Below are 15,672 nucleotides of genomic sequence, written 5' to 3' on the forward strand. Positions count from 1 at the left end.
TACCTTCATCAAGGTACTTTCCTCTTCTTTCCCTTTCTCCTTTATTCCTTCCTTTACTCTCCCTTCTATTTTCTTTCTCTTCCTTTCCTTTTCATCTTCTTTTCTTTCTGCTTTCCTCTTCCTTTTCCTTCTTTTCCTTCCCTTTCTTTTCTTTCTTTTTCTTCCCTCTTCCTTTTCCCTTTCCTTTCCCCTTTATTCCTTCTTCCTTTTCCCTTTCCTTTCCCCTTTATTCCTTCATTTCCTCTCCCTTCTATATTTTCTCTTCCTTTCCGTTTCACCTTCTTTTCCTTCCCTTTCTTTTCTCTTTCTTTCTTTCTTTTCCTTTCCTTTTTTTCCCTTTCTTCCTCCCTCTCTCTCTGTCTCTCACTCTTTCTTTCTCGCTGGTTTTTTTTTTGTTGCTGTCCTTGTAGGTTTTAACCCAGTTTTTGTGTGATTTTTCTCCCTGTGTTTTTTTAAAACTTCTTTTAGCTATTTTCGGGGCGGGCGATGTTCCTTTTTATTTAATAAAAGGAACACTTAAAATGAGAAAAAGAAAAAAAACCCCTAACGGTTCTCTTGCTGTGTGTTTTGTGAAGCAAAGACTAACTTTGACATAAATCCAAGTAACATTTCAAAAGTTACCTGGGTAGGACATTGAAACCTCAGGTTAAAAACAAATGTCCGGTGTGTATGTGCCAAGAGTGTATTGAAGACTCCCTTAGTTCAACGGCCGGGTTCAAGCAAACCTCCAAACAATGCATGGTGGTGTGAACCTGGCTGAAAATATTCGGGTTAATTTTGACCTAGCGCATCATCATGAAAACCTTGCAAAGTTGTTCAGGTAACCATGAAATGTGACCGTAGCCTCTTCCGCGGATGCATCCAAGCAATGCAAAGTTCATGCTATTCAGGCTATTATGCAGTGGTGAAATTCAATTTTTTTTTACTACCGGTTCTGTAGGTGTGGCTTGGTGGGCGTGGCAGGGGAAGGCTACTGCAAAGTCCCCATTCCCTCCCCGCTCCTGGGGAAAGGATATTGCAAAATCTCCATTTCCACCCCACTCTGGGGCCAGCCAGAGGCGGTATTTGCCGGTTTGCCGAACTACTCAAAATTCCCGCTACCGGTTCTCCAGAACCCGTCAGAACCTGCTGGATCTCACCCCTGCTATTATGGTCTGGCAGACGACCACTGTAGGTTAAAACTGATGCTGGGAATGAGAGGGGAGCCCAAAGTCCCGAATGGTTGCTCTGTGCATGAGTTTTACGCTCCCTTCCAGCCCTCCGATTCTACACATGGCTGAGAACAAACGCTTTGCAGACAAAGACAAATAGCACGGAGTGCAGCTTTAATTATAATTTGACACCCTGAGAAAGTAAGACCCCCTGGGAAGTTTTCAGCATCTCCAGGGGTGTGAATATTCTTTGATGCACAATTGCATCGCCTCTGGGCTGAGTGGCAGCCCCCATCATCTTGCTGAGACCTGGGAAGACCAGCCGGCCAGGAGCCACATAGACCCTGCAGAGGGAGGAGGAGGAGGAGGAAAGACAATCAGAGTCAAATGGCCCAGGAAATCAGTCTCCCCCTAGGGCAGGTGGCCAACGCCCCACAGCTTGGCTCTGCTTCTCTCCCCAGGGCTGAGGAGTCACTGGTTTTGCCTTTCCTGGCTCCATTCCTTCAAGATGTCACCGGCAGCTTTCAAGGTCGAGTCCTCCTAAAAGATTGAAAGAAAAAACGATGAGCTTTTTAAAAATAAACTACCATTTTTATTGAATCATTATTTTGAAAAAAAGTGATAAATTAAACATGAAACAGGATGATTAGGATTAGGACAAGACAGGAGAGGAGAGGAGAGGAGAAAGGAAGGAAATGGATGAAGAAGGGAAGGGAAGATTTTGATCATGTGACCGTGGAAATATTGCAACCGTCATAAGTGTGAGGAATGCAGTCGTATGTCATTTTTTTCACGGCCGTTGTAACTTTGGTCGCTGAACGAATTATTTGTAAATTGAGGACTACCCTGTTTAATTAAATTAAATGTTAATTTGAGAACCTTTCTTCCACTCAACACTATAATAATGCTGAATCTGAATTTCAAATGAAAAAGGAATTCTAATACTGTCTGATATATATTATGTATGGCAGGTTTGATCCTGTTTCGTTTTTATCTATTATCTGAGCATTTGATCTCAATGTACCTTTTTATATATCTTTTTATAGAGCCACATTACTTTAGTGGCTTGCAAAAGACTGCATCTTAAAATTCGTATCAACTCTCAAAAGTTCTGTCCTTAGGACAGTAACCATGAAAAGTAGCATTACTGAGCAAACAAAAGACTCTCAAGTGATATATGCCAAATGCCATATTTTTTGCACCGTAAGATGCTCCGGACTATAAGACGCACATTAGCTTTAGAGGAGGAAAACAAGAAAAAAAATTGTCTCTGGGTAATTTTTGGATTTGAATTGGGCAGATTTAAAAATAATTCCACAATTCCAAGGAGAATCCTTCTTCCTAGTCTGCTTTGAAACCCAGGCTGCAAAAGTAACTTTTAAACAGTATTTGTTGTTCACCGACTGCCCCCCCACCCCACCCCGGATCCTTCACCTTTGCAAAACAGAAACGCAGGAAATGGTCAAAATTCTTCTTCTGCGGGAGACTGTAGAAAGCAGAGACAGGAATGGAAGCCAGCCGCTGTAAGGAAGGACATGAGAAATCAGCACGAAATCTTCCCCTCCCCCAAATAAAGAAAGAAAGAGCTGAGAGCAGAATTTATTCCATGTTAAACTAATTAAAGTATCAGCCACTTCATAAATTTCACTCAAAAGGCCGTTTGGGAAGTTTCAATATCTTCTTGTCCACCGCCCCTAAAAATGTGAGGTTTACCTTTCTTCAAAAAAAAAAGACAAACGGGGCAAAACTGGCTGCTTTTCAGCGCCTCTTCCCACCTTTAAAATGCTCCCAGCTCAGAATAAAACATTAATAAAGGAACATTTTTATGTTGCAAGAGGTCCAGAGTCATTTGGCTAGGAGAAGGGTGGCAAATAAAATGTATAAACAAACAAACAAACAAACGTTTATTCCAGTCCCTCTGGATCAGGGGTGGGTTCTACTTACTTTTACTACCGGTTCGCAACGGGAGCGCGTGCGCATACACAGATCATCCATTATGACATCTGCCCGGGTGGGTGGAGCCTCCCACCGCTTTGACTACCAGTTCGCAAGAACCGGACAGAACCGGGAGCAACCCACCCCTACTCTGGATGCATGTTTTAGAATTGAATTATTGGGGTGGCCAAGTTACCATAAAGAAAGGGATCAACTAATCAAGGAGAGATTCAAACTAGAACTCAGGAGACATTTCCTGACAGTGAGAACAATTCATGGGTGGAACGGCTTGTCTCCAAACGTTGTGGGTGCTCCATCAATGGAGGTTTTTAAGAAGAGATTGGACAGAATGGTAGAGGACTAGAAGACCTCCAAGGTCCCTTTCCAACATATCTATTCTTCCGAGCAGGACTGGCTTAATAGGGTTTTTAAACATGGATTTTATTGGGGTTTGTTTTATATTTTGTATTGTATTTTAAATTTAGGCTATTGGAATAAGTTTTTTTAAATAGTGTTTTTTATTGAAATGTATTGTATTATTTTATCTGCTTGTTCACCACGCTGAGTCCTTCGGGAGAAGGGCGGTATAAAAATTAAATTATTATTATTATTATTATTAACTCGGTTCTTCTGTATTTTGCTCACCTTCTTGGATTGTAACAAGAGCCAACTGGTAAGAACCTTCTGGGCGAAGCTTTAGAGCCCCAGTAAGGGAGAATGATTTGAGGCTCAGGGTTGAAATGATGCTTGGAGAGACCCCCACTTTAGAGCCCCGCGTTCTCCCGCTCACCTTGTTCTTAATCATCCATTTTGCAAAACGAAAATCGTAAGGTTCTTCTTCCGAAGGCGGCAAATCAATTTCTGGAAGAGAAGACGAAGGACGTGACAGGCTTTGGCAACCGCCCCTGGGTCTCTACGAGTCTTTACTAAAGTCCCTCTCATCCGCAGGACATTTGGTGTGGCTGGGGGCAAACTCACTAAATGTCGAGAGGTCGGCCATCAGGAAATAGGTGCCCTCCGGCACGATGGGTTTCATGCCCACCGAGGCCAGGCTCTCCACCAGCAGATCCCGTTTCCGCTGGAGCTCGTTGGGAAGCTGCACAAAATAGCTCTCCGGTTTGCCGAGGCGCCCCAGCTCTTCTTCAAGCCCATGGGCCACGGCCTCCTGCTGAAGCAAAGGCGAAAGAGAGAACGATGGGGCAGCAAGCCAGCGTCGGGGTGGCTTGGCGGTTTGCCTAATTGGACCGAGGTTGGTGATAAAACTGAGGAATTTGCGTTGGGAGGAATTTGCTTTCATTTAGTTGGACTGCGCTGAGAGTGAAGTTATTCTCAGCTGTTCTAATAAAAAACAATTTTCTTTTGACAAAACCGAGTTTTCTACTACCGACTTGGGCCTGGGTCACAACACATGGTGAGAATCCGGACGGCTTGGTTTAGCGGATGGTTTTAGCCCACCGTGCAAACCCCGTAAGCGGGCTGATTGGCAGCCGGGTGAACCCGGTTGTGTGAAGGCCACGCTTCCTGCGGCCCTGTCCTCTTACCTGAGCCGCTGTGGCACAGTGGTAGATCGAATTTTGGTGAACGGTTCTCAGGTGCTTCAAGAGGCGATCGGGCCCGATGGCCCAGCCGACCTGTCGAGACGAAAGAGAGGAGAGGTAATGATTTCGTATCTTTCGTGCTCCTTCTTCACACCCTCGGCTGTTCTATTCCTAAGTCGACAGCTAGTTCTGCTGTTAAAAGAAATCCTGATGAGCGTGTTTGTGAGTGTGTCTTTGGGTGTGGGGAGTGTGTACAGGTGAGCCTTGACTAACAACCATTTCTTTAGTGACCAAAGTTACCAAGGCACTGAAAACAGTGATTTAGGATTGTTTTCCACACGGCCGTTGCAGCCTCCGATCAAAATTTGGCAGATTGGCTACTGACTCATATTTATGACCGTTGCTGTGTCACCTTTTGTGACCGTCGGACAAGCAAAGCCAAGGGGGATGCCAGGTTCACTGAACGACGGTGTTCCTAATCTAACAACTGCAGCGAGTCGCTGAGCCGAGAAAGGTCGCAAAAGGGGCAAAACTCACTTAGCAACTGTCTCGCTTAGCAATGGAAACTTTGGGCCCAATTGTGGTCGTAGGTCGAGGACCACCTGTAGATCCTATATCTTTCTGTATTTAATTGAGACCAAGTTGCTAAGGATCGAACCGAAGACCTTCCTGTGTGCAAAACCCATCCTAAAAAATGTAAAAGCTCAGGTGTGTGGCTGCTGCTACACCAGATCCCTCACCTTCCATCCTGTGGCGCTGAAGGATTTGCCAGCGCTGCTAATGCTCACCGTCCGCTCCCACATTCCTGGCAAACTGGCTATAAAACAGAGAGAAAAGAAATGAACATTCCAGCTCTTTCACCCAAGGAGATTCCCTGTAAAGAATACAGATGGAGACATTTGTGGGAGAAGCTGTTGTGGCCTGCCAGCAGCCAGTGGATCTGGCAGCACATTTGGACAGTGAGGAGGGTGGAGAGGAACATGGGCCAGTCCTGGAGTCTGGGGAAGGCTCGGACGAGGGCTCTGCGTCAGAGGCAGAGAGGGGGCCAGGGCCGTCTGACAGTTATCAGCTGCCTTCAGAGTCAGACATCAGTGAGGCAGAAGAACAGCTGGAGCCTGTTCCCAGTGTGCGCATGCGCAGAGTTGCCAGGAGAAGGGAACAGCTAAGGAACAAGGGTCGACTCAGGAGTAAAGCCACAGGTGGACAATGAAGGGTGCCACTCAGAGGGAAGAAAGAGGAGCGAAAGCGGAGTGGAATTTGCAGGAGACAGTTAGTTCACTTAATTGATTTGTGACTCTCCGAGAGACTCTTTTCTAAGTTTTGAAGATATCGGCCTGGCAGTTCTCCAAGTCAGATAAAGTCTGGGACTAAATTCTCCCTAGAAAGACTTTTCTGGAGGTGAATGAGAGGAATTCACCATTTGTTTAATAAAAGGGGTTTTGTCGGGACAAGGAGTCTGCTTTGTGCTTTTTGGGGAAGCCGAGGTCAGAACAGAAGCCCTGAGTCGGATGGGCCTTACCAATCTTCACGTGCTCATTTCCGTCGTAAACCAGCCACTCGTAGACTTCGTCGCTGAAACAGACCACGTCGTGCTTCACGCACAGGTCCGCAATGTGAGCCATTTCTTCTCTGCTGAAAACCTGCAGAGCACCAAGAGACAGGCAGTTGGCTCCCTCTGAAATGCAACTATCACAACAACCCTAGAAGGTGGGCTAAACCTGGCCCAGACGCTCCAATTGCGCTCAGCTTCCAGCTTCTTCCATTTGATAAAAAGGAAACGGGGAAAGAATCCAGAAATTGTGGATGGAAGAGGTTGGACAGCCATTTGTCTGGAATGATATAAGGTCTCCTGCTTGAGCAGGGGTTGGACTAGAAGACCTCCAAGGTCCCTTCCAGCCCTAGGATTCTATGATTTAAATACCCCCCAAAGGGCATATTATAATGGCAGAATACATCATTACCTTCCCCAAAGGGTTGTTGGGAGAATTCAAAACCAGAACTTTTGTTCGTTTCGTGAACGCTGCCTCCAGTTCGGTTGGATCGAGTTGCCAGTCCTGGCTGGATGCCAGCTTTCCGCTTTTGGCAATTTTCTGGAGGAGAGAAAAAGGACATGGGTGAAGGACCTGGTGCCCTTCAGAGTTATTGATTTAATTTCGATCCTTTCAATGAAATAAAAAACAGGGGGGGGGATTTTATTGACCATAATCTGTTACATAAACCTTGTGAATTCTTGGAAAAGCCACACAGCCTGAAGCTACAACATTTTCCCCGAGAAAAAGTCAAAAAGATGTCTTTGCAACACTGATGTTGGGCTTGCACTTTAATCCAGAGAGGAATCACAACTAGATGAGTTAATTCTACTGTATTGTAAACGCTATATTGACAGAATTCCTATTCCTATCACCCATCTCTTCCCACTTATGACTGTAACCTTGCTGTTGGTATCCTTAAGATTTATATTGATTGTTTCCTAATATGATTTGATTGCTTATTTGTACTCTATGACTATCATTAAGTGTTGTGCCTTATGATTCTTGATGAATGTATCTTTTATTTTATGTACACTGAGAGTGTATGCACCAAAGACAAATTCCTTGTGTGTCCGATCACACTTGGCCAATAAAGAATTCTATTCTATTCTATTCTGCAAGGTCTAAAAATTTAAAGCTCCCACTGTCCCTTTTACAGCCTGAGAAGTTAGGGAGGGTACCTTCTGAACCTCTTTCTCCACCTGTTCTATAGCTGAGGGCTCAGCGGTCTCTTATCTCTTCCCTTGGCAAACTCCCACAGACCCATCAGTGCCCTTAAATTTGAAAAGTCTCCTTCCCTTTCCTTATTTAGGTGACCCATTAGTGGGCATTCACTCACCAGCCGGAGGGGTACAAAGGTGGGTTTCCCACCTGCCATTTTGATCATGGGTTCATAGCAGTCAAAGTACGGCTCAATTATAATCACCTAGAGAAAACCAAGAGGGGATTTGGCGTTTAATTGAATCAAGGACGGGCAGGTTATCTTATCACACAAGTACACTCCAACACGGAGATAGCTTTTTTCTTTTTTTACAGTTCATTTTTTTTTATTTTTATAAATTTTCATTCCTAAACATTTTTGAAAAACAGAGCATTGTCAGAGTATCATTTACAAATAGAGCACAACCAATGAGAATTGTTAGTAAATCTTAGCAAACAAACTAATAGCAATAGTAATAATATTATAACTGTAATAATAATATAACCAGAAAGTTTAAACTAGGTTTCTTCTGACATTAGCTTATTTACATTTTTATCAATTACTATGTTTATAGTTATATACCTCTTTACTTTCAATACTTATAATATTGACATTCATAATCTTACTTTCTCTAATTTCTACCTCTTTTCTCTATCCATTCATAAAATTTATTCCATGTCCAATAGTATTCTGAATCTTCTTTATCTTTAATTTTTAAAGTTAGTCTGTCCATTTCAGCACAGTCCCCAATTTTTCTAATTACAGCCTGGTCCAGTGGGAGGTTCATATTTTTCCAGTATTTAGCATATGTTCTTCCAGTATTTAGTCCAAAAGAAATAGCTTTTAGGCTCCTGAGTTCACCCACTTTCAAATGCAGCAACACCCACTTTCAAACACCTTTGCAACTGGGGAATTCTGGGAGTTGATATTCATACAGCGGGAAGGATCCTTCCATTCCCAGAATCCTCAGCACTGGATAAACCGTGACAAGGGAATTCTGGGAGTTGAAGTCCATGCATTCTTGGAAAAGGGACAGCATGGGAGAAGCAATTGCCAATTTGACCAAATGAAACCCAATAACAGGAGCTGAGATGCCTCCTTCGATCGGCAAGCCGAGTCCGCTGCTCCCTGCTCACTGTGATTACAACCCTGGACCCCCACTTCGCTGAAGGAGGAGGGGTACCCCGTTAATTACCTCGTCCCCCTCGTCCACCAGGGCCTGGAAGCAGCAGAAGAGAGCTTCGTACGCCCCCACTGTCACCAACACGTTCTTCAGAGGGTCCAGGTCTCGCTGAAGCAACTTCCCAAAAAAACGAGCCAAGATCTCCACCAATCGCGGATGCCCCTGGGGGAAAAATCAGATCAGACGCTGTGAAAATCCTCAAGGAGCCTTTTGTCCCCCCAAAAAAGTCTAGTTTCCAGCAAAAAAACCATCAATCTTGCAACTGCTGGATGCCACAAATGGCCCTAAATATTTGCCGGATGCTAAGTGCCCAAAATGCAGTCACATGACTGTGGGGTGTGTGTGTGTGCATGTGTGACCGTCGGAATTTCACACCCGGGTCCTAGGTAGCCCTGAGGAGGCCTGTTGTAACTTTGCATCGTCATGAAGAGGCTTTGCCGTAATTCGAGGACGACCTATCGCTGATTTATCTCGGTGTTTGTAAACTGCCGTTAAAAGTTGGCGAACAAATCACAGTCCTCAAATTTGTTCCAGACGGTTGATAAGAAACAAACTTTTTTGGGCAGCAGGTAATTTGGGTTGGAAAGGGAGACGTTTCACGTACGAAGGCCTGCGTGTATTGGTGCAACATGGTGTTTTCTCCGCTGATCGCTTCCACATAGGCTTTCTTGATGAAATCCGGCGGGGAGAAATTGGGGAAACCTTGACCCAAATTCACTGCCTTGTGAGTAGCTGCTAGTCGGGAAAATTCTACCCTAAGGAGATAAAAATCATTTTAAGAAATGGGATAACGTTGGTCTAATGATTAAGAAACCAACCAGGCTAGAAAGCCAGAGGTCATGAGTTCTAGTCCCGCCTTGGCCATAAAAGCCAACTAGGGGACTTTGGTCCAGCCATTCCCTCTCTCAGCCCAGCCCACCTCATAGGGTTGTTGTTGTGGGGAAAATAGGAGAAGGAAGGTGTGTTGGATAGGTTCGCCCTTTGGATTATTTAAAAAAAAAATAACAAAGGTGTGATATAAATAAATAAGCAAAATATTAAACCCATGACTGTATACATTAAAATAAATGTTTTTCATGGAAAACCTTATTTTCCATGAAGAACAAGATGGTTTTACATTTTGGCAAATGTCTTCCATATCTGACAAATAATTTGATTTTGTGGACACCCAGAGGGTCCAGGGGAGACTCCGGGGGTCCTTGGGCCACCCTTTAAGAAACCTTGGCTTCTTAACTCATCGCTTTTCCGAAGAAGCAAATTACAAACTGCCTACCAGATATTCTGGTCCACGCCTTCCAGCCGCCGAGCCTGAATTGCCTTGGCCATTTTTTCCTAGATAAAAAAGTTAAGCAATCATGAATAATTCCATACCGTGGGCTGACCCATCCCAGCTAAGTCCTTCTTCAGGTAGTCCTCAACTTACGACCGTTCAAAGTTATGACAGCGCTGAAAAAGTCCTCACACTTACAATTTTTGCAGCATCCCTGCATTCACATAATCAAAATTTGGGTTTTTGGAAACCAGCATGTACCGGTATTTTAGATGTTTGCTTTGCATCCTCCCAGGTCATGCGTGATCTTCCCCATCAAACAAAGTCGATAGGGAAAACTGGATTCCCTTAGCAACTGCATGATTCGCATAACAACTGCAGTGACTTACTTAACAGCTTTAATTTAAAAAAAATAACAAAGGTGTGATATAAATAAAATAAGCAAAATATTAAACCCATGACTGTATACATTAAAATAAATGTTTTTCATGGAAAACCTTATTTTCCATGAAGAACAAGATGGTTTTACATTTTGGCAAATGTCTTCCATATCTGACAAATAATTTGATTTTGTGGGCACCCAGTGGGTCCAGGGAGACTCCGGGGTCCTTGGGCCACCCTTTAAGAAACCTTGGCTTTAACTCATCGCTTTTCGAAGAAGCAAATTACAAACTGCCTACCAGATATTCTGGTCCACGCCCAGCCGAGCCTGAATTGCCTTGGCCATTTTTTCCTAGATAAAAAAGTTAAGCAATCATGAATAATTCCATACCGTGGGCTGACCCATCCCAGCTAAGTCCTTCTTCAGGTAGTCCTCAACTTACGACCGTTCAAAGTTATGACAGCGCTGAAAAAGTCCTCACACTTACAATTTTTGCAGCATCCCTGCATTCACATAATCAAAATTTGGGTTTTTGGAAACCAGCATGTACCGGTATTTTAGATGTTTGCTTTGCATCCTCCCAGGTCATGCGTGATCTTCCCCATCAAACAAAGTCGATAGGGAAAACTGGATTCCCTTAGCAACTGCATGATTCGCATAACAACTGCAGTGACTTACTTAACAGCTTTAATTTAAAAAAAATTGTCAATCTGCTGCTTAGCAACGTTGCTTAGCAAATAATTCTGGCCCCAATTTTGGTCATAAACCAAGGACTGCCTGTAGTTGTTTTTCCCTTTCTTGCAACTGTAGCCGATTCCCGAAGGCCCAACCAGTGCTGTTCACCCTTAGAAAGGAGACCACTCAGAGATGCAAGAGAGAGAGGCCAGCCTGAGAAGTCGGAAAAACCATCCTGGAAGAAAATCGGAGCCAAGGCAAATCCGAGTGTGATCTAGGGAAATTGTGCAAGCGTAATTCCTTGCGTTGCACAAGACCTGTTTTTTTCCACGCTATTCCAGGAAACACCCCAGGCACCCAGAACAACCACCAATAGTTCACCAACACTCTCTTATACACACAGGGGAGGACTTCACAACCTCCTTTGAAAAGGGAGAAAACTTCGGAGAAATTGCACGGCTCTTTCAAGATGGCCCCTGTGGAAATGGAAGTCCACTCCGTTTCAGCTGCTGCTTCTTAATCTTACAACACTTGGGACTTTAGACAAACAATTAAGCAAAAACTACGACAGACCCAGCTGTTTTTTTTTTCCTCTTGCAAAACACCGCGCCCCCCCCGCTAACTCTTCCATTTTGCAAATAAATAATAACATTGCATTAAATTTATATGCCGCCCAATTTCCAATGACTCTGAGCAGCTCCTTATTCCCTTGCTTTCCTCCTGAATTTCTCCAGAAAAACTGTGAAAGAGAAAGCTAGTCCCTCAGGGAGGAAGACTGCATCCTTTTCCTGACGTGCTAGTTCTCTGCTTGCGGGGAATTGCAATGCACCTATTTGAGTGAAGGTGGCAGGGAGGGAAACATTTTTCCCAGCTGTGCCAATTCTCTGCTCGCATGCGAACCTCGTGCTCTTACGCCAGGGGTCTCCAAACTTGGCAGCTTTGGACTTCAGCTCCCAGAATTCCCCAGCCGGCTAGGGAATCCTGGGAATTGAAGTCCACACGTCTAAAAGCTGCCAAGCCTTGGAGGCCTTTCCTCGAGGCAACAATTCCTAGTGACTGAACCATGGGCCAATCAGTTGTGCTTCCTACCTTGGTACGATAGTAGCCAAAGTACAAACACGGAGTTGTTCTCCACAGACCATGAATCAAAGGCAGAGGCCAGCTTGCGGTCCGAAGAGCTTGGCACCTTTTCATGCATAAATAAAATAAAACAAAATAAACGTTTAACGCTCTGCCTAATGAAATCTCCTCTTGAAATGGATTTGGGCCATTAATAGGAATAAACACCCCCACCTTTGCTTCAACAGTTGGGATTCCTTTCTTTGGGACAAGCCATGATGTCCCATCCCCCCCCCCAGCTCCATCCCAGACACCTGTAGTTCAACCTTTCTAAATCCAGGTTTGCACACTAACCAACCCTTGTTAATTTAACAACCCTGGTTTACTAAAGCAAGCAGAAGGGACTGTGGACTTTGGTCAAAAATGTGGATGCTTTTGAACTTTGATGTTGGCATACCACAGGTGGCCAAGGAAACAGACCAAGAAATCTCAAACGTGCTTTTTTCTTCAAAAGGCAACTGGATCGTTTATTTTCTTTGATGATGATGAAGAAGAAAAACGGTTTCTCCCCTCACTCAAAGAAGCTTCATCGATTGTGATGAAGATGGCAGGACAGAAGGTTGGAGTGGACCATTGGTTTGAAAGAAGGGGTCAAAGAGACCATCTATGTTATTAGAACTGAACAGCCCAGCCTCACCTCTCTCTCTCTCCTGTCTACAACACAATCCTTTCAGCAGTTCCAAGAAGGTTCATTCAAGTACTAATTAAACCAGGATTTCTCCATCTCAGTCACTTTAAGACGTATGGACTTCAACTCCCAGAATTCCCTGGTCTGAGGGGTGTGGATCTCCCAGAATTCCTCAGGGTGATCTGGGAGATGAAGTCCCCACATCTTAAGGCTGAGAAGGTTGAGAAACAGTGAGCAACCCGAATTAAAATATGCTGATTGACCATCATGCTTTCTGAAAATAGCCTCTTAAGGCCCTCCATTCATTTCCCTTATCGCTAACCGGCCCCAGAGACCAGATTTACAGATTATCCGGCCTACGAAACGATACCCAAAAAAGGAAAATTGGAGTTTAAAAAATGAGAAAGAATAGCAAACAGTTTAAGAGGAAACAATACAATCATCTGGATCTGAGCTGCAGAAAATCCATTCAATCGAAAGGCGAGAACAGGAAAACTGGAATGTTTGTGAGCTACCAAATTCTTATCTGGCATCTAGATTATCGCAACCGGCTTTGAAAACCCTCAACAAGGTCACCAAGTTTGCACAACACACTTCCCAGATAAATTAAACTTAATTATTCCTTCCCGGAGAGGGCTGAAACAGGTTTGAGAGAGAGAGAGAGAGAGAGAAACCATTGACTTCTGACTCTTTCCAGTCCAGTGGTTTAATTGCATTCACAGCTTGAACTTTGTGCACTGTATTTTGTACCTACAAGCGCTTTTCTACAACTACACAATGACTCAACTTTCAAACTAAAATCTAACTTCTGTCGTTGGCCCTGTTTCGAGTATAAAAGCCAGAAGCGATTTACCAACCGACACAGGACTGAATACAATCTTCTCTTTTAGTTTATAGGGACATCTCAGCCAGGTCCCTTTGTTTCTCCCCTCCCCCTCCCCCCGTCCCTCCCCCTGCAAAGTGACAGATCTCCAAACTGTCTCCGAGAGTCCCAAGGACTGTTCAACCTTGAGCTGGAAATGTTCTCTTCTCTTAATAGTCTGTCTTGTCGTTTCACAGCTCAACTTTTGAGAGAGGATTAATGCAGCAACGGTGTGACGCCAGAAGTGGAAACCCTGTCCGACAGCCACAGCTGGAAAGAAGAAACTGAGACCACGCACACACACACAAAAGTCAAAAGACACTTACAGGTTTGCTTTCTCACAACACAACATCTATCATCCTTCCTGCTCCGAGCTCCAAAGAAGCTTCTTCCAACAGCTGATTCGTTCCCTTTTTCTAGTGGAGGGATAAAGGAACTGCCAGCCAACCAGAAAAGCCGCTGGCTGCATTTAAAAATAGGTGTGTGAAAGGACCATGCGCTTCTGTTTGGCGCATTAAACCATGTGAGCTGCAGCTGGTTGGGTGGATTGGGGGGGGGGCGTGTGTGTGTGTGTGTGTGGGCATGCTTCTTTTATTTGCCCACAAATCAGGGTTTGGTCAATTTCAAACTGCTGGCCTTTTAATCCAGGCTGTTGATGAAAGTGGTAGCTAACAACTTTGTAAAATTGCACGCTAGTTCCCACACTGTACATCATCTTATATGATCGTCTGACTGATGATGTTACCTAGCTGGGTTAACAAATGTCTGACTGATGAATGAATGAAAATGAATGAATGATGGACACTGGTGAGATTACCCTTCTTGGGTTGTGAAGATAAACACCAAATTCAGAGAGCACCAAGAACCCTACAGTCCTCCTCCTCCTCTTCCTCCTCCCTACAAACCCCACTCCCTTCTAACACTGATGATGTTACCTAGTTGGGTCATGAAAGGTCTGCAAGAAAACAACCACGGTCAGAGAGCATCAAGGACTCCTCCTCCTCTTCCTCTTTCTCCTCCTCTTCCAAAGACCCCTTATTTCAACCGTGAGCTACAAATGTTCTCCTTTATCAACATATCATCCTCCTGTATTGTATTATTGCATACCTAAATGCACATACATGGGTGTCTGCTGGAAATAGGATTGTAAAAAAGTTACTTTTTTTGTTAATTAAAAAACAACCCTTTCTGATGAAATGGCAAAAAAATGTCTTTCCATTCTCCTTCATGAATTATATTATTATTATTATTATTATTATTTATTTGATTTTTATACCGCCCTTCTCCCGAAGGACTCAGGGCGGTGTACAGGCAGAATAAAACAAACAATACAAAATACAATTAAAATGCAATTTAAAAAACTTATTTAAATTAGCCTGAAAATTTTTTAAAAAAATTTTACACTAAAAAACCCCATTTAAAATTTATAAAATTTGACATTTAAAATTCAATTCAAGCCAGCCCCGCGCGAATAAAAAGGTGTGTCTTCAGTTCGCGGCGGAAAGTCCGAAGGTCAGGTATTTGGCGTAAGCCTGGGGGAAGCTCGTTCCAGAGTGTGGGAGCCCCCACAGAGAAGGCCCTTCTCTTTAGCTTTTTTTTTTCTCGGGTCAAAACTTGGCAATGAAAACAATACCACGTATTTATTTATTTATTTATTTATTTATTTCGATTTTTATACCGCCCTTCTCCCGGAGGACTCAGGGCGGTGTACAGCCAAGTAAAAATTCAATATATAAACATTAAAAAGAAGTTAAAAAGAAATATTATAATGTGGCCGAAATTTTAAAACCATTTAAAATCTTAAAACGTAAATACCCCAATAAAATTTCAATCCAGTCCCGCTTGAATAAATAGGTGCGTTTTCAGCTCACGCCGAAAGGTCCGAAGATCAGGCAATTGACGTAAACCAGGGGGAAGTTCATTCCAGAGCGTAGGAGCTCCAACAGAGAAGGCCCTTCCCCTGGGGGCCGCCAGCCGACATTGTTTGGCGGACGGCACCCTGAGAAGACCCTCTCTGTGCGAGCGTACGGGTCGGTGGGAGGCACAAGGTAACAGCAGGCGGTCCCATAAGTACCTGGGTCCTAAGCCATGGAGCGCTTTAAAGGTGGTAACCAAAATCTTGAAGCGCACCCGAAAGACCACAGGAAGCCAGTGCAAGCTGCGCAGGATTGGTGTTACATGGGAGCAACGAGTTGCCCC

General features: G+C 44.0%; 1 protein-coding gene across 5 annotated transcripts; it reads right to left on the bottom strand.

Annotated features, from left to right (window-relative positions):
• Positions 1–1,306: 1,306 nt before the first annotated feature.
• Positions 1,307–13,942, bottom strand: KYAT1 (kynurenine aminotransferase 1). 5 transcript variants are annotated; one of them, XM_058159167.1, is made up of 14 exons: positions 13,800–13,942; positions 11,954–12,050; positions 9,811–9,869; positions 9,142–9,292; positions 8,550–8,699; positions 7,493–7,579; positions 6,586–6,714; positions 6,144–6,264; positions 5,365–5,441; positions 4,628–4,717; positions 4,065–4,254; positions 3,877–3,947; positions 2,586–2,672; positions 1,307–1,691 (listed from the first exon to the last, which is right to left on the bottom strand). In XM_058159167.1, exons 1-14 carry the CDS (start codon positions 13,823–13,825, stop codon positions 1,623–1,625), a joined length of 1,404 nt encoding a protein of 467 aa, XP_058015150.1. In that variant the 5' UTR covers positions 13,826–13,942; the 3' UTR covers positions 1,307–1,622. The 5 variants fall into 5 exon arrangements, with proteins under 5 accessions (XP_058015150.1, XP_058015151.1, XP_058015152.1 ...); XM_058159168.1 differs by having other exon boundaries at positions 4,065–4,251; positions 13,800–13,938; XM_058159169.1 differs by having other exon boundaries at positions 9,142–9,287; positions 13,800–13,923.
• Between the last annotated feature and the right edge of the window lie 1,730 nt (positions 13,943–15,672).

This window comes from Ahaetulla prasina, chromosome 16 (genome assembly GCF_028640845.1).
Source record: "Ahaetulla prasina isolate Xishuangbanna chromosome 16, ASM2864084v1, whole genome shotgun sequence".
NCBI classification, from domain to species: Eukaryota; Metazoa; Chordata; class Lepidosauria; order Squamata; family Colubridae; genus Ahaetulla; species Ahaetulla prasina.